Source organism: Purpureocillium lilacinum (assembly GCF_023168085.1).
Source record: "Purpureocillium lilacinum CBS 284.36 DNA, scaffold_1, whole genome shotgun sequence".
NCBI classification, from domain to species: Eukaryota; Fungi; Ascomycota; class Sordariomycetes; order Hypocreales; family Ophiocordycipitaceae; genus Purpureocillium; species Purpureocillium lilacinum.
Genome location: NW_027072111.1, coordinates 5,221,005 through 5,244,836, shown reverse-complemented (window position 1 = coordinate 5,244,836; position 23,832 = coordinate 5,221,005). Strand labels below are relative to the sequence as shown.

Below are 23,832 nucleotides of genomic sequence, written 5' to 3'. Positions count from 1 at the left end.
GCGCGAGCTCGACGTGAGCTCAACCAATGAAATAAGTAATGGTGGGCCCGACGGCGCCGTTTGCCTTGGAGGCGTACCTCTACATTCTCCTCGTCCCAGATTTCCCCGGCTCAGCGGCCTTCTAGCCGCCAGGTGCAGGGCCGGCCTTGTATCCTGTACATCTGATGACTTGTTCCGCCCTGTGCGGCCGTCGTTCCCTTCTGTGCGGATGCGCGACTGGTCAGTCCCCATCAAAAGTGACGGCTGTGGATCACCACTCACGTGACACGTCAGGCATGCGAAACGGGAATCGTCGGAGAGTAAGTCACGTGCAGGCGCACAGCCGTCTCCGAGGAGCTGACAGCCAGGTAGGTCGTTTTGCAGGCACAGGCAAGGAACAGGCGGCGGCCACCATCCCGCGCGCCGCTGGGGCCGATGACGGTCTCGTAGCGCCGAAACCTCGGGCCGCGTCCACCCGGACTTCCAGTCTGCCGTCTCTGTCGTCTCCGCCACCTGCTCAAACCGCCCCAGTCACGGACCCGACCAACGCTCATTCTTGTCGACGAGGGCGACGGCGGAAACGAAGACGAAGCCGGCAAGTCGAGCCATCAATCAACCCTCGCTGCTCGCCCACCCACCACCCGCACACACACCATGCTTTTTGCCGCCAGACGGGTCCTGCTGGGGCGGGCCGTGTCGCCCATCGGCAGCTCTGGCTATCGCGGCCGCTTTCTGTCGACGTTGGCCATCCTTGAGCAGCGCGGTGGCCAATTGAACGCTGGCTCGCTGAGCGCATTCACCGCGGCAAAGAAGCTTGGCGGCACTGTCCACGGCTTCATTGCTGGCAGCTCTGTCTCGGCTGCCGCTGCTCAGGCCGCCAAGGTGGAGGGTGTTGAGCAGATTGTTACCGTCGAGAACGAGGCATACGAGAAGGTCACCATCTCCGTATCCTACCATGGGGACTCCCGAAGCTGACTTTGCTCTGCCAGGGTCTTCCCGAGAACTATGCTCCGCTACTGGTCGAGAACATCAAGAAGGGCAACTACACTCACGTCGTCGGCGGCCATACGGCATTCGGCAAGAATGTGCTGCCCCGGGTTGCCGCGCTCTTGGACTCGCAGCAGATATCAGATATCACGGGCGTTCAGGACGACAAGACTTTTGTCCGTCCCATCTACGCCGGCAATGCCATCGCTACGATCGAGTCGTCGGACGCCGTCAAGATCATCACCATTCGAGGAACAGCCTTTGCGCCCGCCACGGCCGAAGCCGGTTCTGCCTCCGTTGTGCAGGGGACTGACCCCAAGGCCGACTCGACCACGGAGTGGGTGTCTGAGGACCTTGCTAAATCAGACCGCCCGGACCTGGCAACGGCGAGCAAAGTCGTCTCTGGTGGTCGCGGCCTCAAGTCCAAGGAAGATTTCGACAAGGTTATGCTGCCCCTCGCAGATGCCCTGGGGGCTGCCGTCGGTGCGTCACGGGCCGCCGTCGACAGTGGCTACGCAGACAACAGCCTCCAGGTCGGCCAGACTGGCAAGGTCGTCGCCCCTCAGCTCTACATGGCCGTTGGCATTTCCGGCGCCATTCAGCATCTGGCAGGCATGAAGGACAGCAAAGTTATTGCGGCCATCAACAAAGATGCGGACGCGCCTATCTTCCAGGTGGCAGATGTGGGCTTGGTCGGCGACTTGTTCGAGAAGGTCCCGGAACTGACCGAGAAGGTCAAGAGCTCTTAGATGTGGCGTTTATCGTGGGTTCGTACGTATTATTACATCACATGCACATGTATGCCGGGCATGCCCCATCTCTCAGCCAGGCCGTCTGTCGCCCGGGCTGGTGCTCGAAGTCAAAGCACCGACAGCATGTCGATCGTGCTGGTGAACTTCTCCCTCTCCTTGCCCAAACGATGCCCACGGCCCTTTTCGGCCGCATCGATTCTGAGCCACTGATCCCATGAGACGGCGGATGTTGCACTAGGACCGACGTCTTGCACGACCGCCTCCCACCCACCAGGAGACTGACCCTGGTCAGGCTGCAGGAACCGGCCTCCGGACAGCCAGTCCTGCACTATGGCATCGCCTGTGGCAAAAGCGTCCTGCATTGTGGACGCAATTACGCCCGTGGGCCCTCTCTTGAGCCAACCGGCGCAGTATAACCCGGCGACTTGTTGGGTTTTCACATGGGGGGTTGCGTCGCCGTCGGAAACGAGGCGGATCACTCTGCCCAGGCCATCATTGTCAACGATGCCCCGCTTCGTGTCGAATTGAATGCCGGCCTCGGCGAATTCGGGGAGGGCCACGGATCTGTAGCCCACGGAGCGGAAAACGACGTCGGACGGTAGTATTTTGGTGGTGCCCGTGTTCACAACGCGCGACGCGGGGTCAAAGGGGTCCTGGAGATGGGTTACGTCGAATTCTGTTCCTGCCACAGCTGTTGGGTCGTCCTGGCGACCGAGAAAGTGCCTGGGCGAGAGACAGCTGTCAAGTGACCAGGAGCGTGATGCTTGCCCCGGGGACAGCGAGGTTCCTTTAAGCAGGACTTCCATGAGGCGCCTCGAGGCGCGAGGGAGGGACTTGATGTCCTCCGGGATGAGGGCTCGGTTTGCGGGCCAGAAGGCCACACCAGGCAGCTTCATGAGCTCCCGCACCTCCTTTATTGTGAAGGCTGCCTAGAAGGGCATGAGCGTCAAATGGCTCATAAAAAGGCACCCGGCTGGTCAAGACGCGGCAGAGGGATAGGGTCTCACCTGCATCGGGCCGCGCCTGGCAACGACGTGGACCCTCCGTACGCGACTCCGGGCCAGCTCAGCAAGGGCGCGCTCCGTGATGTCAGTCTTCCTCAGTACGTCGACATCCTCCAGCAGGATGCGGGCCACATCCAGGGCGACGTTGCCCTGGCCAACGACAACGGCGTCCTCGCCACGGAGGAGGTCGGGCTGGAGGCCGGCGCATTCGGGGAGACCGTTGTACCAGCCGACAAACTGGCGGGCCGAGTAGATGCCCGTCAGGGTGGACTCGCCGGGAATGCCGAGCTTCTTGTCCTCCGAGGCACCGTAGGCGAGAAGTATGGTGTCGTAATGGCGCATGAGAGAGCGAAGCGGCACAGTGCAGTGGTCGGCGGCGTGGACGGGTTGACCGACGGAGACGTTGCCGAGGAAGCGGAAGTTGGAGGCCGAGGCGATCTCGCCAAAGCGGTCCTGACAGTTCTGCGCCGCGATTCCGGGTCAGCAGGCGGGCAAAGGGAAGGTATCGCTGGCATCACCTTGACCTCGGGGTGGTCCGGGGCAACACCGTGACGGACCAGGCCAAAGGGCACGGGGAGGCCCTCGTACATGTCGACGCGGGCGCCAGGCAGCCTCGACATGACCCTGGACGCGGCATAGAACCCGGCGGGGCCGGAGCCGACAACGGCCAGGCGCATGGGCGACGAGGCGGCATCGCGGGGCGGGCGCAGGGCGGTCGGTGACGGCGGTGTTGGTGTAGCTGGCGCCGCAGCCGCCGACCAAGCTCGGACACCACCACCGATGGCGGTGCGAGCCGGTGCCGGGCGCATTTGGTCGTGCCGGGGGCGGGCCCAAGCCAGGCAGTTGGCGCGGGGTGGTGACTGCGACGGGCTCGCGAGCGGGCGGCCAGTCGTCGGTGGACGCTTCGCGGGGAAGCGAGGGTGTCGTTCTGGGATGGCGCTGTGATGCCCTGCTTCCAACCAAAGTTGGAACAATTTCTTGGGCATCCGAAGGCAGCAGCACTGCGAACCTAGTATTATGTACCTACCGAGTAATATTTGAGGTACCTGTGTACCCTGCGTGGGTGTAGAATGTACCTACGGGCTCGCACGGCGACTGTGAGCGAGTGGTACTTGGTAGCGCGACGTACCTGAGGCAGGCACAACCGGCCCGGCCTGTAGGAAGTAGGCAAGTACAAGTAGGTACGTATTGACTCTAGAATGTACGTAGTGCGTCACCTAGATGCCACCCCACCGCCAGACTCCGGTCGGTCCCCAGCGACCCGTCGTCATCGGAGCTCCGTTCGACGGCCCCAACTCCCGATGGTTGCCCAGCCAACCCACCGCCCACCGCCCGCCGCCCGCCGCCACAACGCACCGTGGGTTGCGCAAAGGCAACGAACGATGGGCACAGGCGCCAAAACACGGCTGCAGTGGCGACATCCATGGACTGCCCTCCCCTCAGCACCAGCAGGTGAAGCGAAGCCGCAATCGTCGGCTCGAGCTACGTGCCTTACCTTGCGTACAGAGCACGTCCCGTGTTGCGCGGCGCAGTGATAACACTCGCCCGCCCACGCAGCTGGCCGCCGATCCATCCCTTCTCAAACCGCCCACCACCACCACCACCACCACCCACCACCCACCACCCTCCCCGCCATTCCTGGCCCAGCGTCAAGCATTCCAGCCAGCTCCCATTGTTCTAAACCCCAGGACAAAGACGACCGCATTCCATCCTCGACGACTTCGCCGTCATGGGAGGAGCGGCGCCGCCCTTCATGTACGGCGCCGAGCCGCGCAACGACTCGCGCTTCCCCAGATCTTCGTTCGACCCCAAGGCCGTGACGCGAGCCAGCTGGGAACCCAAGCCTCGCAAGACCCAGCCCACAGGCCCGCTCGTCTCCTTCAACAGACACCCCGAGTCCGTACCTCCTTCCCCGTCTTCCTCTCCGCCGCTGACACCCTCGCACAGCGCGCACCTGGTCCTCGCCAACCAGCAGAGCAGCTACGTGCCCCTCGGCCGCCGCACAAAGACATGCATCAAGTGGCTGCGTCGCCTGCAGCTCGCGCTGCGAGTCTTGCAGCTCTGCGGCGCTGCCGGCATTCTCACGCTCATGATCCTCATCACCGAGGTCAATCCCGCGACGGCATGGGTCCTGCGCATCATGGTAAGCAGATATCCAACCCGCGACCGGCTCCGTGACGGCTGCTGAACTTCGCCTCAGGCCGGCATCTCCATGATGCATTGCACCTACGCCGCCTATCACCTCTCCCGTGAGGCTTCCGGCCGTACCCCGGCGTCCTCGGCTGCCTACCAGGTCTTTGCCGGCATCGCCGACCTCTGTGTCCTGTCTGCCTACGCTTACGGCGCCTTGGCTGCCTACAAGAGCGCCGGCGGGTGGGCCACGCTGCTTGCCGACCAGGGCCTCGTGCGTTACTTCGCCCCGGCCGCCTACTACACCCTCGTCGGCTGTGGCGGCCTGCACGTGGTCACCCTGTCCGTTTCACTCTGGCTCGGGGCCGCCTTCCGCCGGATCAGCCTCATGCCCCCGGATATGAACCCCCTCGAGGACCATCTGACGGCAAGGCCCTTCCACAAGCGAAACAAGTCTTCCGTCAATACGGCCAGTAGCGTTGGAGACGAGAAGCGCCTCTCGACGCCGACGGATGCCCGCCGCCTCTCCGACCTGCACTCTGTGGACTCTTGCCGGCCCCCAAGTGTGCCATTCATGCACACGAGAACCGGCTCGAGCCACTCTCTGCTGAGCCGAGACTCAAGAAGCGACTTTCCTGCGAGGCAATACCAGATCGTCCCCGGCGGCGAATCTCCCCGGAATTCCGCTTGCTCGACTCAAAGCCGCGTGAATGCGTCGATGCCTCGCTCCTCGCGTGGCGGTTCATACGCTCAATTGCCCACGGCGGAGCCAGGCTCGCCCCAAAGGGATCTGACGTCCAACCTGGACGTCAATTCAGGGCGGAAGCCAAAGTTCACCGAGGCATGGGTGCCGACCGACTCCCTCATCTCCAGGACGTATCACCGAAACAGCAATGGTGAAGGGGGCCAGCCGTACACAGCTCTATCCCAGCGCTACAACTTGGACAACTCGTCCGACTCGGAGTATGAGGATGAGAATGTGCAGGCTGGGGATTTATCGGCCGCCGGCCCGCCGCGAAAGCATCCGAACCCCCTTCGGTCTCACCCGCCCCCGAGCGCGCAAGCGACGCTGGTCTACCCTGCTACACGGCCGCCGCAGGCCTCGCTATTGGAGCTGAGCGGCAACGAGCGTCGCGTCAGCGGCAGCAGGGACATTGCCGACCAGAGGCTGAGCCAGCCGAGTCCTTGGCAGAGGCAGCGGAACAGTTCCATCCAGCCTGAAGACGGCTTCTACTCGAGGCCGTACGGCGATCTAAAGCCCGCCACGCCTCCAATCATGATCGGAAGCGGCCGTAAAGTCTCGACCGGCAACGACTTTGAATCCAAGTATGCTCCGAACTCTCACGGCCGACGGATTGTTAGTGGCAGGCAGGCCGAGGAGGGCTTGGCTGCAGTCCAAGGCCCGCGACGAGGCTTCGCCGTCAGCTAAAACCGTGCTCCTTGGTTTCTGCTTTACTACTTTACTGCCTGGCTTTATTTGCTCAATTGACTTGCGCGACTGATGCATATATGGGAAATGGTTGTCGGCTGGCGTAAGATATTTTCTTCTTCGTTGGTCCCTCAAAACGAAACGGTCCGCGAAGGAATGATGATGTGTGTCTCTTGAGGCATTCTAACAAATGAGACACCTACTACATCTTGCTTTGGGGTAAGACGTGGGAGAGAGGGATGCTGTCAAGATAAACACGTGCTGCCATCGTAGCATAGAATGTACCGGCAAGCAAGCCGATCGCTGTCACAGATGGGTTGGCGAGCCACATGCGAGATGAATATACGATTATGAAATGGAAACATCATGAGTAGCCAACTATGCGGACACAGATTGAGATGAAGCTGGGGTGTTGCCGCTCGGGAGCCCCTCGCTCCGTGCGTACGAGCGCCAGACAGAGGCGGGAACTGCTGCCACATCGTGTTTCCAGCGTCCCCTGTCCCACGCGTCGAGGTGGCAGAGATGCCTCATGGTCGGGCGTCCATGTGGGCAGTTCCACGGCTTGTCCAGTTCTCCCATGTGCTTGAGTACGTTACTCATTTGGTGACCCGTCAGAGCCTTCCCGATCATGATGCTACTGCGACACGCCCACATGGCAAACATCCTCCTCACCTTGGACGGGCGTGGGACATGGCTTGACTCTGCCGATTCCTCCCCAAGGAGCGCGATCAGCTCCTGGAGGTCATCCATGGTAAACGTCGTTTCGCGACTCAGCGGCAGGGCTACCACCCGGCATCGGGAGCCCACAGGCGAGTCTCCGCTGACATCCATCTCAACCTTGAAGCCGTTGGCCTCGACTGCGGAGACGTTCTCCATCACGATCTCTTCTTCTAGGGCCGTCAGTTGAAGTGCTCTGGCGTGTACCAGCCGCTGCGACTGCACTGTCGTATTGGCTTGGAGACGTTCAAAGTTGTACTTTTCATCCGAGGCATGCTGGTCAATGATGAAGAGCTCGTCATGCTCCGCGGTTGCCGCCATGTTGCCTCTGCCAGGAGCTGGGCGAACAGCAATAATAAAGCCCATATTGAACTGTCCCACGACACGCATTCGCGAGAAATCGCCTCTCGAGATAATCAAAGACAGTTTCGATTCCGCGTCAGAAGAGGCAATATCCTCGACGTCTCTTGCCCCAGGTAGCACGTCCTTCCCTGACGTGATAGTTGACATCAGACGGTTCAAGCCGTACCATATCGCCTCCTCATCGGTTCGGAGCCATCGTGTGATTGACACAGTCGGATCGGTGCGTTTTATGCCAAAAGCCAACGGTCGCACCGGGTGGTGCGGAATCTGGTCTGTTGTGGTAGGCTCCGGACCCCCGGGTGATCTGCGATGAGTAGGGTCATCGCCCTCGCTTGATAGCATGAACTCTTCGCTCGCCTCCGCCGCCAGCGATGCAATAAGTGATGCCTCCTTACGGACGTGCGGGTGGCTGCCGGCAACGGCCATCATGGGGGACGAGAAGGCCTCTGACGGGGTCATTCTTTCAGTAAGTCTAGATTCGATCCTGTTGAAGCTGGGATCCGTGCCAACCCTAGGTGTGCCTGAGTTCGACGCAGACGACAACTCGACGTGCCCTTCATATGTGTCACTCTCGGCAATATCATCATCACCTGATGGACTGTGTTGCTCCTCGTTTGCGCAGTTATCGCCGCCAAACGGCCAATGTGGCCTACTCTGTGGCTTTGGGAGTGGCGAATGCGGACGTTCACTCTCGCCATGTTCAGTGTTCAGGTATTGTAACTTCTCAATTGTCGCATGTTGCTTTTTGGCGACGCGGTCGGGAGAGATCGCATCCTGCCTGTGGTCCGAGCTTGATGGCCGATCATGGCCTGCGGTTGTGGTGTTTTCGGCTAGGCCCTCAACAGAGTCTCGAGGTGATCCCAGTGGACTGACGGATATTCCTGTCCGGGACTCAGGGTCATGCCTGACAAGAGATACTGTTGGCTGAGCACGCAGCGGCTTGCGTCTGTGCGATGTCGCAGGGTCATTGCCTCCCGCAGCAAATTCGCCACGTGGAACGGTCGAAGGTCCTTGGGCTGGCTTTTGGCTGTCCGGGCTGAGCCACTGGCTGATCAGATTCTGGTCATGTACGATCCTTTGCCGCCTGCTGGGCTTGTCTTCGGCAATCCTCGGCTGGATAGAGGCCACGGTTGGGCTGTCCTCGGATTCTTGACCAGTCTCGCTGCTATGGTCTTCTTCATCCCCTGACGACGGGGAATCGTTGACTACCTTATCCTCCGTCGCGGTCTCACGCCCAACGAGTGCCGATAGTCGGGACTTATTCGAACTGGCCTCGACAGTTGTGTGCAATCGATGGTCGGCCACCTGTGAGACAGGAACGACGTGGTCGTTCGCATCGAACAACGCCGTGAGTGAAGAGCGAAGACGATCTAGCAACCGGCCCTGATCGTGAAGGAGGATGGTGCGCTTGTCCGGACTGACGTTGACGTCGTACATGTGGGTGTCGAGCTGCATATCGGCAAGGATGAAAGGCGACTGGGAGTAGTTGTAGGACCGATAGACCTCGTTGAATGCCTTTGCAACTTGAGGAAGACTGCACGGCCTGCCGTTGACAAAAAACATCTGTCTATCTGGTGTTTGACGGCCCTCGCCAGGCGATGGTCGCGACACATGGCCAACGACGCGCACCTTGTTGGAGGCGGACTCTGGTTGCACTCCGGCACTTGCGGTGGACGGCTCCAGCTCCAGGTCTAGATCGAGGGGGACGAGTGCAGACAAGGTTTTGGCGCCGAAGATGTTGATGATATTATCACGAGTGGTAGGATTACCCTTGGTCGAGAAGAGGACAATGCGCTTGCCTTTCGTGGGCTGCTGTGAAACGGAGAACTTGACGCCTGTCTTAATGCAGGCGTACTGGTTGAGCAGTGCAATGACCTTGTGCCATTCCCTCTTGACGTTGCGCTCGAGCTCGCGCCGGCGTACAGGGAGGTTGTGGAAAAGGCGATCCACGGCAACAATCGTGCCCCGCTGGGTGGCGACGACTGCTGTGTCCCGCAGCTTACCCGAGGGCTCAAAAGTGAGTCGAGCGCCCTTGGGTACTTCTGCCTGGAGGCATGTGGTGATGGCGAGGTTGGAAAGGGCACAGAGAGAAGCCAGTGCCTCGCCGCGAAAGCCAAACGTCTCGAGTGAGGCAATGTCGGAATAGGACGAGAGCTTGGACGTATGATGCTTGAGGGCAATGGAAGCATAGTTTGCAGGGGCGATGCCAGAACCGTTGTCTTGGACCTCGATCAAGTCGAGGCCCTGATTCTTGAATCGCACATCTGTTCAACCACGTCAGGTCCATTGCCCGACACGGGACAGGGTCTGCCACTACCAGCACACACCTATGATGCCGGCGCCCGAGTCTAAGCTGTTCTCGACCAGCTCCTTGACAACGGAGCAGAGGTCGACGATGACTTGACCGGACTGGATCTGATGGATCTGCGAGGTGGTCGGTTCCTGTCAGTACGGGAGGCACGATGACTTTCCGACACCAACAGGAAACAATGGCATGGGATGGAGTTCGCATGGGGGCGCGCGGGCAACCTACACTCCGGCCATCGATAGGCTTGATCGTGGCAGACATGTCAGGCCAGCTGGTCGACATGAGACTCTCCGCTCACAGGTTCACGGTGGCTTCATCGCCGGCGCGAGCGCGGTGAGGTGCTGGCGTCTCCGTGATGCAGACGGAGAGACCGTGCCGCAGTACACATGTACTCGCAGGAGGTGTTGAAGTGGCTGTTGAAGGAAGCCGCGCCTTGCGAGGCCTGAATGAGATACCGGGTGAGTATACTTCCTACCTAACGCGCAGTGCGAAAGGAACTGCTTGATGCCGTGCCTCGAGTAAAGGTCTACCTCCAGGGGCCACCTGTCTTAGGTATCTTCTGTAGTTGGATTGGAAGCTTGATGGTGCGGCGGCTTGGCGTTGTAGACGGCATGTGCGTGTTTGATGATTGCGGTGGCTCGCGGTCGAGATGTTGAGTGGGTAGGTACGTATTCGGGAACGACCAGATGCTCGACGCGACAATCAAGGCAGGTACCGGCTACCTATCGCCTTAGTTCCTCTAGGTACCGACATGTTCAAATTCGTTCCCTAGCAGTCCGGACATACCTACCTCGTGGTGTACCTGAAATTACACCGCCATATTACGGGCACCTTACTAGGTACGGTAAGGGAGTCGGGAATAATGCCTAGCTGCTGTTCCAAATTGATTATTAGCGAGGTGATACGCGTGGGCGCCAAGCAGTGGTGCTACCTGCCTGGGTTGTGTTATGGCAGGTTTCGCCGGTTGGTACCCAGGTGCCTTCCAAGTTACCACCTCAAAGCAGAAAAGGCACTAAGTACCCAGGTAGGTACCTAATACTCAGGTGCCTTGGATAAGTAGTGTACGGTAGTGAGGCTTGTATGGACTTCAGGTAGCTTTTACGTAGATACCTCCCCTTAGGTAGGATCTTGGTGGTAAACGAGGTATCAGTGGGAGTTTGATTGAACTGTCTGGCGATCGCTGCCGACGACAACACGAAGGCACCCGCATGGGGCCGCGTGAAGAACGAAAAGAGATGTTCAGCGCGGCCGAGTGACGCGTTCGCTGTCGCGGGCCAATCGTCAGCCACGGGTGGGAGCAAGGAAGGGAGGGCCAGATTGTCGAGCAGAGCAGGCGTCAAGTACCTACTACCTGCTACCTGGTCGGAGTTGTGGGCACTCTCGCCACCTCTTCCCGGGTATCTAGTACCTGATCCATGCTGCGGGAAGGAGGTACCTGCGGCCATGGGCGGGACACGCCTGAATCCCAGGTACCCGAACCACCCGGCCTCACCTAATGCGCTTCGCGAGACACAAACGGCCACTGTACTGCACCTTGATGAGGTTCCAGCCCGGGCATGGTTCCAGCGCCACCACCCGATACTTCCACTGTACCGCTGTTTTGACCGCAAACGGCCACTTCCACCCGCGCCCGCCATGTACTTTGGCAGTCTCGTCCCTTTTCCGTCGCTCGCTGCCCGTCCCACGGCCCTCCAAGATTGCTCGCGGCGTTTTCTTGGGTGGTTTTTTTAGCCAACCATCCGCCCCCCGTTTCCCACGCCATTCGTCCCGTTCCGCCGCTGCCTCTTGCTGGTTTCCAACTCCCTCTCGACATGTTGGGGGCAGGTGAGGCAACTGGTCCGTCCATTCGTTTCGCAGCCGCTTGAGGCGATTGACCCGCCGTCTCTCGAGTACATACCTAGTCAACCGCCCGACCTTGCTTCAAGTTGCATCATTCGTGGCTTGGCGAAACCGAGCTCGCAGCTGCCGCCCGAACGAAACACCGGCAGTCGTCGCATGAAACCGTCACCGTCGGCGCGCGACACAGATTGCGCTCTTGATCTCACACCAGACGTCGACGAGCCGACCACACCTCCCGAGGCGAGGTCTGTTCTGCCAGGGACACGACACGACACCCTTGCTTGATCAATTCGCTGTCCGAAATCGCCGACAAATAGTAAGGCTCGCGGCACAAGGGGAAACGCGAACGAGTGTGGGAGCGAGAGAGAGAGAGAGCGGGAGTAAAGGAGAGCGGAGGCCGAGCAATCGCCTCGCCTCTCCCCTCCGCACGAGAGGCTCTTCTCCATGCCAAACCGCCCTCTCGCATCGACCGATGACGGCGGCGAATCTTCCTACTCCCGCGAGGCGCCCGATGCCGACCGCTCTAGAGACGACGACAGTCGCAACGGCAGCCGCCCAAGCCGCAAAGCGTCCCCAGCCGGTCTCAAGTCGCGGCCGTCCTCTGCTAGAAGCCAGCGTCAGAGCAGCGTCGACTGGATGCATCCAAACGGCCACAATGGAGCTGCACCCGGCCGCAAGATGATGACGCCGGCAGCTCTGTCGCAAGCGGCACTCGCCATGGGCAAGCTGGCCCCTCCGTCCTCGGTTGGCGCGTCAAGGTCAAAGCCGAGGCGCAGAAGCCCTTGGTCCATGTCAATGCTCGCCCTCGTCACCGCCGCCCTCGGCATCGTTGTGCTATCAGCCATTCTGAGATCTCTCGTCAGCCATTACGTGGAACCAAAAGGATGTCGCATGTCCTATATGCGACCGTCGTACATTCACTACTCCGACTTCGATACGGAACACACTCGCTTCGCCACTAAATACTCCCTCTACCTCTACCGCGAGCAAGGGATCGATGACGAGAGCAAGGTACGTGTAAGTTGATGTGGTAGGCTGACTGTGAATGCTGACGCGGTTCGTCCTCCAGTTGCGCGGCATCCCGGTCCTCTTCATCCCCGGAAACGCCGGCAGCTACAAGCAAGTCCGTCCGATCGCAGCCGAGGCGGCCAACTACTTTCACGATGTTCTGCAGCAAGATGGCGTTTCACTCGGAGCCGGCGCCCGCGGGCTCGACTTCTTCACGGTCGACTTCAACGAGGACATCACCGCCTTCCACGGGCAGACCCTACTGGACCAGGCCGAATACCTGAACGAGGCGATCCGATATATCCTCGCCTTGTACTCTGACCCGCAACGATCTGACCGGGACTCCAACTTGCCGGATCCCACGTCAATCATTGTCTTGGGCCATTCAATGGGTGGCGTCGTGGCCCGTGCCATGTTGGTCCAGCCAAACTACCAGGCCAATTCTATCAACACCATCATCACCATGTCGGCGCCCCACGCCCGCCCCCCGGTGACCTTCGACGGGCAAATCGTGCAGATTTATGACGAGATAAACGACTACTGGCGCCGAGCTTATGCGCAGAAATGGGCCAACGACAACCCGCTGTGGCACGTCACACTCGTTTCTATTGCCGGCGGCAGCCTCGACACGGTAGTGCCATCAGACTATGCCAGCCTGGAGTCGCTTGTACCCGACACTCACGGCTTCACCGTGTTCACGACGGGCATTCCCACAGTCTGGACGAGCATGGATCACCAAGCAATCCTTTGGTGCGATCAGTTTCGAAGAGTGGTTGCCCGCGCCTTGTACGACATCGTCGACGTTGGGCGCGCCTCGCAGACGAAGCCCAGGGCGGACCGGATGCGTCTGCTCAAGAAGCGTCTTCTTCCCGGGATAGAAGCGGCCACGGAGAGAACCTTGCCGGTTCGGGAAGCGACCACGCTCTTGACCTTGGGGGATGACGCCAGCCGTATTGTTCCTGCAGGCTCGCGCCTGGTGCTACGCAACCTCGGCGACCAGGCCAGGCGGATGGCCCACCTGATCCCAATCCCCCCGCAAGGCTCCCCGGGCCTGAAGCGCTTCACACTGTTGACAGATGCCGCATTGCATGACGCGGGCAACGACGCGTCTCTCGAGGTCCTCCTGTGCAGCGTCTCCGCCTTTCAGCCAAGCCTGGCCAGCCCGCAGTTCTCCAGACACGTCGACCTTTCTGGCGGGAACGGCTCCCCCACCAAATTGGCATGCAAGAATGCCGCGTTGGACTCGACTCTGGTCCCCGCGTCCACGACCTCGACGGAGCACCCCTTCTTCCTTGAGCGCGAGCAGCCGGTGCAGCCGTTCTCGTACCTGCAATATGGGCTGGAGCATTTGGCGGACCATCAATTCATCGCCGTCGTGGACCAGAGCCCGACCCCTAGTCACGAATTCGTCATGGCCGAGTTCAGCGACCAGGACGACTTCCGCCGGAAGCAAGACACAAGCCTTTCTCAGCTGCTCACTCTCGGCATGTCGTTGACCCTTCCCGCCGACCGGCCCATGGTCGTCGACGTCAGTGTACCTGCTGCGGCCTCGGCTCTCATTGCTTTCCAGCTGCGCATTGACCAGCCCAGCTGTCCTGGACCCTCGAGTCTACTTGCACCTATGGTGCGACAGTTCTTGGAGAAGCCGTACGAGTCAAAGTACTTTGTCAATGTCCACCACGCCCCCATCAGCTTCCACGGCGTCGCGCCCTACATGCCGCCACCGTTGCAGCCAAACGACGTGACCGGGCTGGGCTTTCAGTTCTGGTCAGACCCAACATGCGGCTCGCCTCTTCATGTCCGCCTCACACTGGACCCATGGGGCAGCCTGGGCAAGCTTTACATGCGGTACCGGACAGTGTTTGCAGCCTTCCCGCTTCTGGTGGCCACCATGGTGCTGCGGAAACAGTTCCGCGTATACGACGAGACAGGCATCTTCATATCTTTTGCAGAGAGCCTCGACCAGTCCCTGCGGCGCTCCATCCCCCTGCTCTTGCTGTCCCTGACCCTGCTGTCTGTGTCGCTTGGCCGCAGTGCCCCGACGGTTGGACTCGGGCTCGCCTTTGGGCAGGCTGGGTTGGATCGGCCTGTACAGTCGGGCTTTCGGCGGAACGAGCTGTTGATCGGAACCGAAGACCCCTTGTTCTGCCTCCTGGTCCCGGTCATTGGCATCGTCTGCGTTGGAGTCTGTGCAGTCTTGCACTACCTGGTGCTGGGACTGACGCGCATGCTGGGTCTTATGTATGGCCTCGTCAGCGGCGGCGCCGGCGGCGGCGCAAACGGCTCCGACCATGCTCGACGAGCACCATCGCCGGCCGCCGTTTCTTCGACAGCCACGCCTCGCAGGCGGATGATATCGACGGCCATTTTGCTCTTTCTGGTGTCGACCTTTATACCATACCAGTTTGCGTATCTGGTGGCCTGTCTGGTGCAGCTCTTCACGACCGCCCGAGCGTTTCGCCTCGCAACGCTTGCAAACTCGGCTGCCGACACCAACTTCCATCATTACGCCCACTCGATACTGCTCCTGATGATGTGGGTGCTGCCCATCAACCTCCCCATCCTTGCAGTCTGGGTACGAAATTTGGCTGTCCACTGGCTCACTCCGTTCTCTTCGCACCACAATGTTCTGTCCATCATGCCATTCATACTGCTCGTCGAGAATCTCACCACCGGCCGGATGGTGCCGCAGATCCCGAGCTGGCTTCGTCACGTTACGAGCGTTCTTCTGTTCGGGACAGCATTGTGCGCTGCGGTGTACGGCGTGTCGCATGCCTATGTCCTGCACTACCTCGTCAACGTTGTGGCGGCCTGGCTCGTTGTCTTGCACTCCACCTCTGACTCGTGGTCGCTGACCACTCTGGGCGCCATGTTTGAAGAGGACGCCGGCGACGACAGAAAGGGGGCAAAGACGCCTTGACGCCCCGGTTGCATCCCGAGCCGTTTGGCTGTTGGCGACGTGGAATGGAGACGGATTGACGGATTTACGAGTGAGGGCTCCGTCTGCGACGGCTGCGCTGGCTAGTCGGGCTCTACTTGACCGGCCGACAAGCCACATGCGCTCCCAGTCGAGGCGCGAAGGCTGCAACAGATGCACACACATACACATACATACACATCCACACTTATATCGACAGCAAGCGACGTTAATTCTTAGTTAGGGCTTACGGGAGCTGGGAGCGCTTCCGGCGCTTGGAGAGGCAGGGCAACGGGACTCTCGTCGCCTGAAGATGGCGGCCTGCTCCAGAGTCGCTTCACTTGCATTCCGTCGGCGTTTGGGGTTCACTTGGTAGGGTCATTGCAGAATTGTCCGTTTGGGGTACCTAGGGTATCGTATAGTCCTCGACTCTTTTGAATAGTCTGGCATTCGTCTTTCGCCGCTTTCCCTCGCCCCCACGCCGGTGAAGGAGCACGGTGGAGCACGTTGCACGACGTGGGATCTAATCATATTGTTCAGCACCTGGGAAGACGTCGGGGGACGGCGAGTTTCTGCATTCGGCTGTACAGATACACGTGATAATTACAAGCGATGAATCCAGCGAATGCGCCTCCTTTTGACTAAGCAGCCTCCGCCTCGGGAGTCGTGAGAAAGCAAAGACACCAAAGGCAGTCCCAGTGGCGCGTGGACATGTAGCTCTCCAACACGGGAGATACAAGTACCGACCGCCAGATTCATATCACGGCTTGCGGCAATTCGACGGCGAGCCAAGACCTCGCGGTGCCCTCTTTGTGTTGGAAACATGAGCCGCCTTCAAGGATGGGCGGAAGTAAACCCGAAATCTATAAGAAACAACGCCAACACTCCCAAGAACTGGCACTAGTCAAGTTACTCCAATGATGCCATCCAACTGACTTCAAATGCAACGAGGTGCTGCTGTATCTCAGTCATGGCCACGAAGTTCTCGGGCAAGCACAGCCCGTTCGTGGCGAATTGTCTCGAGTGTAATGACCAGCCCAGCGCAGCCGGCAGCAAACGTGACCCAGTATGCTGCTCGGTAGCAGTCCAGGCCATCATGGCATAGCCGTTCGCCGCCAGGGCCAATGACACTGTGTTTGTCATATATGGTGCCGTAGAAAAGGTTGAAGATGTTGGACGAAATGACCGGCGCAAGAGTCATGAAGCCCCAGTTCTGACTCAATCCATGGATGCCAAAGGCTTCGGCGACGAGGGAGGGGAAGACGCCGAAGAGGAAACCATACCCCATGCCGGAGAGGCCCGAGACAAGGCCAAGAAGGTGCGGGTTTCGGATGCTCAGAGCTGACACCTGAGCTGTCAGAAAGACAAGGCAGGCAATGAAGAGGCACCAGAGGCGACTGGCGCCCAACGACTTGACAAGGAAATCAGATCCGACGCCTGTAGATGTCGACGTTAGACCAGTGGGCAAAGGCTCTGTAGCCAAAGGGCTCTGGAAGTGCAGCTTAATTGTGCTTACCGCTTAGGAGCCTGCCGACAAAGCTACAAACAGACAATATCGACACATGCATCTGCTGGCGGTGAACAAGAAAGTCTTGCCCGACAGAGTCATCGTAGTGCTTCCACAAGGCATTGACATCATTGCCGATGTTACTGTCAAGACACGTCAACAAGTGTCACCCAAAGAAGGGAGGGAAGGGGGTTGGAGACGCACTTGATTGTCATGAGGCCGAGGCCCGCGAGGATGGACATGATGGAGAAGAGCAGCCAGAAAGTCCGCGAGGTCAAGAGGGCGAGGCCGCGGATGTCTATTCGGTGAGACCGATCCATATCAACACTACTTGCCACAACGTTTTCGACGGCGGCTGAGGAGCAGGAAGACACCAGCGACGAAGTTTCGTCTACCACGGCGGACTGCTCCTCAACGTCTTCCTCTGGCGGTGCTGGCGTCCCAAGTTGGGGGCCGGGCGAAGGCCGGGGGTGGTCCGACGAGTTGGCCGGGCTGGCGTCGGCATTGGGCGACGTACCGGGATCCACAGCAGGCCGGAGAGCCGACGACGCAGACGTGTGCGCCTTGGCTTCGGCCGAAGAAGTGCGGCGCAGTCGCTGAGTACCAGCAGACCCGACGGAAGAGCGGTGCGTCTCGGCGCCGGGGATGGCATGGTAGACTGAGGGGTGAGGATACACCTTGAGGAAGAAGAAGGCGGCGAAGGTCAAGCCGAAGGTGCCCCAGGACAGTAGCTCCAAGAAGGCGCTGGGGTCGCCGGGAAAGAGAATGGCACCGAGGGAGGAGAAAAAGAAGGCGCTGAGGCCGAAGGCGGCCAGGGGAAATGCAGTGGCGGTGCCGCGGTGGTGAGGCCAGTTGAGGGCCGACGTCTTGACGGCGGCGGCGAAGGCCATGCAGCTGCCGAGGCCGGTGAGAAAGGAGAAGAAGCAGAGAAGGGGGACGGAGCCGGCGGCGCGGTCATAGGCCTGGTGCAGGGGAAAGTAGCCGGCGCCGAGAAGGACGGCGCCGGCGAGGACGAAGGGGCGAGGCCCGCGGTGGTCGACGCCGATTCCGACGGGGACGCCGAGTGTGTACATGCCGAGGTTGCCAAAAAGGCCGACGAGGTTGCTCTGCGTGGCCGAGAGCTTGAGGCGCTCGGCGAACTGCGGTGCCCATGCCGAGTAGACGTACTTGCAGCAGGCAGGGGCAGTCAGAAAGACGGTCGCGTCGGGACGGCGGGAGGACAAACTACTCACGTTGGTGCCACAGGCTAGGGAGAGGACCGTGGCAGCGATGCTAGCAACGAGGCGAGCTCGGTTGAGCTGGCCGCGATTCCGCTGGCCCATGTTGAGCGTGCGCGTGCGCGGGCGGCTCGTGGGCTCGCGGACGGGGTACGGAGACGGGTACGGGCGCGGGCGTGCTGGCGGCGGCGAAGGGCGTCTTGTGTGTCACCCTAGCTCGGCATGGATGCGATGCGATGCGATGCGATGCGATGCGATGCGGTGCGGTGCGGTGCGGTGCGATGTGATGGGTGGTCGTCGCGCAGGGGGGCGGGCGTCCGAACAGGAGGTGAGGCGCGGGCGGGTGACCAACTGTCGGGGAGAGGCTGGATAGACTATCGACGGAGGCAGGGTGAGGGCGAGCCGGCTTCCGGAGCCTACGCTGCACGATAGGCAGAACGGCTGCACTGCAGCGATGCCGGTGGGCAGCGGCGTGAATCGGGGGTCTCGCGGACGACGGAGCGACGACGCCTTTGCAGAGGTACACCTCGGGTGCCGTCGTTGATGGTCGAAGCAAGCGAGGGAAGACGGCCGAGGTAGGCCAAGGCAAGGCAGGTCGTCGTCAGGGTTTATAATGTTGAGTTGGAAGGCAGGTCCATCAGCTGAGCTGACCTGCTGCTACGAAGTGCACTACCTACCTAGGTAAGGTAGGTATGTACCTTAGGTTGGTAGGTATATACTAACTGAACGGCGGGAGACGGGCCGGCCAAGCAGTCAACGAACCTGCGACGAGCTCCGAAGCCACGCTCGATCCGCCTCGTTGCATGAGACACTGCCGTAATTATGTGATGCAAGCGCGACCGGCGGCGGCGGAGGCGGCGGGTACCGGGAACAAGGACACGAATTTTGGGGGGGAGGGGGCGGGGGGTTGAAGTGGTCACGGGTACAGTACCTTAGGTACCTGGCCTGGCCTGAAGAACCGTTCCTTAGCACTGGGCACTGCCTCCCTCCGCGGTCCAACAGCGGCAACCATTACATAAGGTAACTACTCAAGGCCCCCCCCCCCCCCCCCCCCCCCACAACGCCTCCGCCCGCGCAGCAACGCAGTCGTCACCACCACACGACCGACCGACCGCCTTGACACTCCCAGCCCGACGACAGACCATCACACGACCTGCATCGTCGGCATCTGCGACATACCCACGGCCCCTCTTCTGACCGTACGCCCCGCGGCCTATCCTACGGAACATACGGAACAGCGCCATAGGCGGCCGTGTTCGCGACTCTCGACCGTCTTGCGACTGACCGGAACGGGCATCCCGTCGTTGGGCCCGCGAACCTACCTCCCCGGCACCGCGCGCGACCGGCACCATGGGCGCGTTGCTGTCGCTCCCGATGCTGGCTGTGCCCAGCATGGGAACGGTGCGTCCACCGCCGTGGCCACGCGACCAGGGCCTCCGCTAACCGCCAACAGCTCGTGTCCTTTGCCGCCAGCTGCTGCGGCGCTGCGACTTGCTCCATGGTCTGCAGTGCTTGCGGCAAGTGCGGCAACAGGTATGTCCTGTCCTCTGGCCGTGCGCCATAGCACAAGGCAGGCAAAGAAATGGCCTCTGACCTGGCAATGCAGCGTCGCTACCCGTATCGCATACGCCCTACTTCTGCTCGTCAACTCCATTCTCGCATGGGTCATGCTCACGCCCTGGGCCATTGAGAAGCTGCAGCACCTCACCCTCGACTACGTCAAGATCAACTGCCCCAATGGCCAATGCTATGGCTGGCTGGCCGTGCACAGAATCAACTTCGCCCTCGGTCTCTTCCACCTGGTCCTGGCCGGCTTGCTGTTCGGCGTCAGCTCCTCCAAGAGTCCGCGCGCAGCCATTCAAAACGGATATTGGGGCCCCAAGATCATTGCCTGGCTGGCCTTGATCGTCATGGCCTTTCTCATTCCTGATAGGTTCTTCATGGTCTACGGCAACTACGTTTCCTTCATTTGCGCCATGCTCTTCCTCATCCTCGGCCTCGTTCTCCTCGTCGATCTTGCCCATACCTGGGCCGAGTATTGCCTTGCCCAGATCGAGGACACCGACTCAAGACTCTGGCGCTTCATCCTCATCGGCTCCACCCTGTCCATGTACCTGGCCTCGTTTGCAATGACGGCCGTGCAGTATGCCTTTTTCGCTGTCGGCGACTGCGCCATGAACCAGGCCGTCATCACCATCAACCTCATCCTCTGGCTGGCCATATCATTCATATCCGTCAACCCCACCGTCCAGGAGTACAACCCTCGCGCGGGCCTCGCGCAGGCAGCAATGGTCGCCGTCTATTGCACATATCTCACCATGTCGGCCGTCTCAACCGAGCCTGACGACAAGCAATGCAACCCGCTCCTCCGGGCCCAAGGCACCAGAACCACTTCGGTTGTCATCGGCGCCATTGTCACCATGCTCACCGTTGCATACACCACGACTCGCGCTGCCACGCAGAGCCTCGGGCTTGGCGGCTCATCCCACGGCATCCGACTTCCGGACGAGGACGAGCACGACCTGGTCACTCAACAGCCCAGCGCCCGGCGCGAGATGCGTGCCGAGGCCCTGCGCCGGGCAGTTGAGGAAGGCAGCCTTCCCGCTGACGCGCTTCTGTCCGACGACGAAAGCGACGCTGGCGTTGATGCAGCGCACGATGACGAACGAAACCGTACCCAGTACAACTACACCATGTTCCACATCATCTTCTTCCTCGCGACGGCTTGGGTCTCGACTCTCCTGACTCTCCAGTACAATGAAGAGGAGAACGGAGGTGACTTTGCGACAGTCGGCCGGACGTATGCTGCCAGCTGGGTCAAGATTGTGAGCGCCTGGCTGTGTCACGGCTTGTACATCTGGACTTTGGTTGCGCCAGTCCTGTTGCCTGATCGATTCGACATGTCTTGAGCCGGACACGTCGTGGCTCGATTTCGCGGCATGTCTGACAGCCCTGCTTGGTCACGGCCGGCTTCTTCTGCTCAGGGTGGTATTGCATCGTTTTCACAGCAAGGGCATTTGGGTATGTGATTGTACAATGGAGTTCTCTATTGTTGTTCCAGCATAAAACATCGAAGGCGTAATTGTGTCTGAAATATGCCTTGCCCAGCCATTCTTTTAACGGCCTCGTGACATTATGCCCCAAGCTCGACTGCTCCTCTTGCACCCATGCCGGCACCGCTGGGCAGCCTTTCTCTTACCCTGACTGTGAATCCACTTTCTTCCCATCGATCCGGTCCGGTCCGCGCGCTACCATTCAAGACTTGCCAGGTGCATGTCTTGTTCGTACTCTCGAAACGACTCTTCGGTCATAAGCGACTCCGCAACAGCAGGGCCAAGGGGTCCGGTGGCAGCGCCCCCCCTACGGCCCATGTGCGCCGCGAGGTTGGATTCAATGCCTAATGTGCAGCCGGCCTTCCCCGCCGATCGCACACGTGGTCGTAGACAAATGTCAATACTTGTTCATGAAGGCCCCAGCCCCACAAGCAAGCCGATCCAACATGTACGCCTCGTGGCAGTGCAACTGCTCTCAGCACACGGCGTTGACAGGCTTTGCGCTGTTGTCGGCAAGGCGGGGTGTCTCAAGTTCCGACGGATTAATCCACCGTTAAAGGTGTCTTACCCAACTCTTCGGCGGCGCCGGTGGCATGGAATCCGTCGAGCGTGACTGTCACAGCGCCCGCTTGCACTAGCTGTTCAACGTGGTCAGTCCGATGCCCATCACCTCGCAATGTCGGCTATCCGAGTCAGGCTGCTTACCGCGCGAGAAAGATCTTCGATCAAGTCATTTGCATCCTCGATTCCGACACAGAGCCTTATAATGTCCTCAGGCATCTGGCGCTCCCTTCTCGTCTTGGCGTCTATGCTCGCGTGACTCATCTGGCAAGGCATGCTGATAAGGCTGTTAACACATCCGAAGCTAACGCTGATTGCCCACAGCCGAGCTGCTTCCACGATTCGCTGCGATACCGTCGCATCTCCGGTCTCAAAGGAAAGCACCGCGCCCGCTCCTCGAGCGATGGACCAGTGCAAATCGTACTGAGGGTGAGACTTGAGGCCGGGATACCGGACGCGGAAGCCACGAGACTCAAGAAACTCAGCAATAGCCTGGGCGTTGGCCTGCTGCTTCTCCATGCGAATGGCAAGGGTCTTGACGCCCCTCATGAGGAGGAACGAGTCGTTGGGGGAGAGCCCGCAGCCAGTGGAATTGATGGTGAAGAATAGCTTGTCGCCGACGGAAGCGTCATTGCAGGCAATGACGCCGGCCATGATGTCATGGTGGCCCGAGAGATACTTGGTGCCGGACTCGTATACAATGTCTGCGCCGAGATCCAGAGGGTTGCACAGCATGGGGGACAGCATGGTATTGTCGACGACAACCAATGCCTTGGAGTTGGCATCGTGGGCCATGCGGGCGATAGACGACAAATCGACAATCTTGATGAGGGGGTTGGTCGGTGTCTCAAGCAGAACCATGGCCGTCTTCTCCGAGATGCGGCTGGCAACAGACTCGGGATTGGTCGTGTCGACATGGTGGACGATGATACCTTGGTTGGTCGCCATGTACGTGAGCAGGCGATGGGTGCCGCCGTATAGGTCGTCGCCCGTGATTACTTCATCGCCTGGTCGAAGGAGGCGGGTGATGACATCGAGGGCACCCATGCCGGAGCTGACGGCCAAAGCGCGGTTGGCGTTCATGATTTTGGCGAGATGCCTCTCGAGATGAGTACGAGTGGGATTGCCAGACCGCGTGTAATCGAACTCTTGCTGGCCGCCGTTGGCCGAAGTCTGCTTGAACGTGGCAGACTGGTAGATGGGGATGCTGGAGGCGCCGTATTGGTCCTTGCCCTCGGTGTAAACCAGTTCGGTCGCGAGAGCGTAGCGCCGGCGACCGTTGCGAGGGCTAGAAGGCGCGGGAGAAGGGGGGAGGTCGTGGCCATCGAGATCGACTCGCTTCAAGGGGTTGGCGCTCGTGCCGCCCATTTTGCCGGCGGAAGCGGAGGCAGCGGAGGAGGAAGATGGCGAAGGAGAAGCGGATGACGCCGACGTCGTGGCGGCGGCGGCGGCGGCGCTGTTGCTGCCGGGGGGGAGAGGCGGCGACACCATGGTGCCGGAAGAGGAGGGCAGAACGGACTGCCGGTACCGGGCTGCGTCAGGATTCGAGGATGAGGCGGGGATCCGTACACGAGGCGTGTTGATAGGATCGATGCAGAGGAGGGAAGAGGCAGCGTGGCTGTAGGGTTGATGGCTCAGAGGTTGTGCGGAGCAAGATGAAGATGAAGGTCGGCAGCTGTCAAGATGCAATGCAAGACAAGAAGAGGTGGGCAACGAAAAGTTGCTTGCGAGGTGTGACCGACTGACTCTGGGAAGGTGCGCGACAGGACCGGTGCCGTTATGCGGTGCGGCGGGCACCTGCCAAAGTCCACTGACTGCATGCCAATCAAGGGTCGGCGACAGCGGGTGGGAGCCCGGGCTCTGAGCGGAGGGGCCAGCGCCGACCCCAGCGGTGTCGCAATGGCGGGCGCCGCACCGGCTCCCGGTTCGCAAGCGCCTTGAACTAAATGGAAGGTTCGTTCCAATGGAAGGACATGGGCGGGAGCCATCTCGGACAGGACTGCCAGTGTGGGTGGGCTGCTGGCTGCTGAGGTGGGGAGGAGAAGGCGCGTCGAGTCTGGG

At 60.3% G+C, this 23,832-nt stretch overlaps 8 protein-coding genes across 8 annotated transcripts; 4 read left to right on the top strand and 4 right to left on the bottom strand.

The window, feature by feature from the left end:
• Positions 1–633: 633 nt before the first annotated feature.
• On the top strand, positions 634–1,715 carry PLICBS_001240 (electron transfer flavoprotein alpha-subunit; the record flags this gene model as incomplete). Its single annotated transcript, XM_065599771.1, has 2 exons — positions 634–924; positions 969–1,715. The coding sequence occupies 2 exons, from the start codon at positions 634–636 to the stop codon at positions 1,713–1,715; spliced, it is 1,038 nt and encodes a 345-aa protein (XP_065455843.1).
• Positions 1,716–1,825: 110 nt separating this feature from the next.
• Positions 1,826–3,531, bottom strand: PLICBS_001239 (NADPH-adrenodoxin reductase; the record flags this gene model as incomplete). The annotated part of the gene is made up of 3 exons (XM_018317708.1): positions 1,826–2,647; positions 2,726–3,184; positions 3,241–3,531. 3 exons carry the CDS (start codon positions 3,529–3,531, stop codon positions 1,826–1,828), a joined length of 1,572 nt encoding a protein of 523 aa, XP_018183233.1.
• Positions 3,532–4,451: 920 nt separating this feature from the next.
• Positions 4,452–6,281, top strand: PLICBS_001238 (uncharacterized protein; the record flags this gene model as incomplete). The annotated part of the gene is made up of 2 exons (XM_065599770.1): positions 4,452–4,865; positions 4,923–6,281. 2 exons carry the CDS (start codon positions 4,452–4,454, stop codon positions 6,279–6,281), a joined length of 1,773 nt encoding a protein of 590 aa, XP_065455842.1.
• A 378-nt stretch (positions 6,282–6,659) lies between these two features.
• PLICBS_001237 (uncharacterized protein) lies at positions 6,660–9,930 on the bottom strand (the record flags this gene model as incomplete). Its single annotated transcript, XM_065599769.1, has 3 exons — positions 6,660–9,625; positions 9,689–9,785; positions 9,895–9,930. The coding sequence occupies 3 exons, from the start codon at positions 9,928–9,930 to the stop codon at positions 6,660–6,662; spliced, it is 3,099 nt and encodes a 1,032-aa protein (XP_065455841.1).
• Positions 9,931–11,952: 2,022 nt separating this feature from the next.
• Positions 11,953–15,436, top strand: PLICBS_001236 (GPI inositol deacylase; the record flags this gene model as incomplete). Its single annotated transcript, XM_018317712.1, has 2 exons — positions 11,953–12,519; positions 12,578–15,436. 2 exons carry the CDS (start codon positions 11,953–11,955, stop codon positions 15,434–15,436), a joined length of 3,426 nt encoding a protein of 1,141 aa, XP_018183237.1.
• Positions 15,437–16,397: 961 nt separating this feature from the next.
• PLICBS_001235 (uncharacterized protein) lies at positions 16,398–18,262 on the bottom strand (the record flags this gene model as incomplete). Its single annotated transcript, XM_018317713.1, has 4 exons — positions 16,398–16,870; positions 16,950–17,083; positions 17,145–18,106; positions 18,173–18,262. 4 exons carry the CDS (start codon positions 18,260–18,262, stop codon positions 16,398–16,400), a joined length of 1,659 nt encoding a protein of 552 aa, XP_018183238.1.
• Positions 18,263–19,507: 1,245 nt separating this feature from the next.
• Positions 19,508–21,066, top strand: PLICBS_001234 (uncharacterized protein; the record flags this gene model as incomplete). Its single annotated transcript, XM_018317714.1, has 3 exons — positions 19,508–19,558; positions 19,611–19,690; positions 19,764–21,066. The coding sequence occupies 3 exons, from the start codon at positions 19,508–19,510 to the stop codon at positions 21,064–21,066; spliced, it is 1,434 nt and encodes a 477-aa protein (XP_018183239.1).
• A 686-nt stretch (positions 21,067–21,752) lies between these two features.
• PLICBS_001233 (cystathionine beta-lyase) lies at positions 21,753–23,262 on the bottom strand (the record flags this gene model as incomplete). Its single annotated transcript, XM_018317715.1, has 2 exons — positions 21,753–21,848; positions 21,916–23,262. 2 exons carry the CDS (start codon positions 23,260–23,262, stop codon positions 21,753–21,755), a joined length of 1,443 nt encoding a protein of 480 aa, XP_018183240.1.
• Between the last annotated feature and the right edge of the window lie 570 nt (positions 23,263–23,832).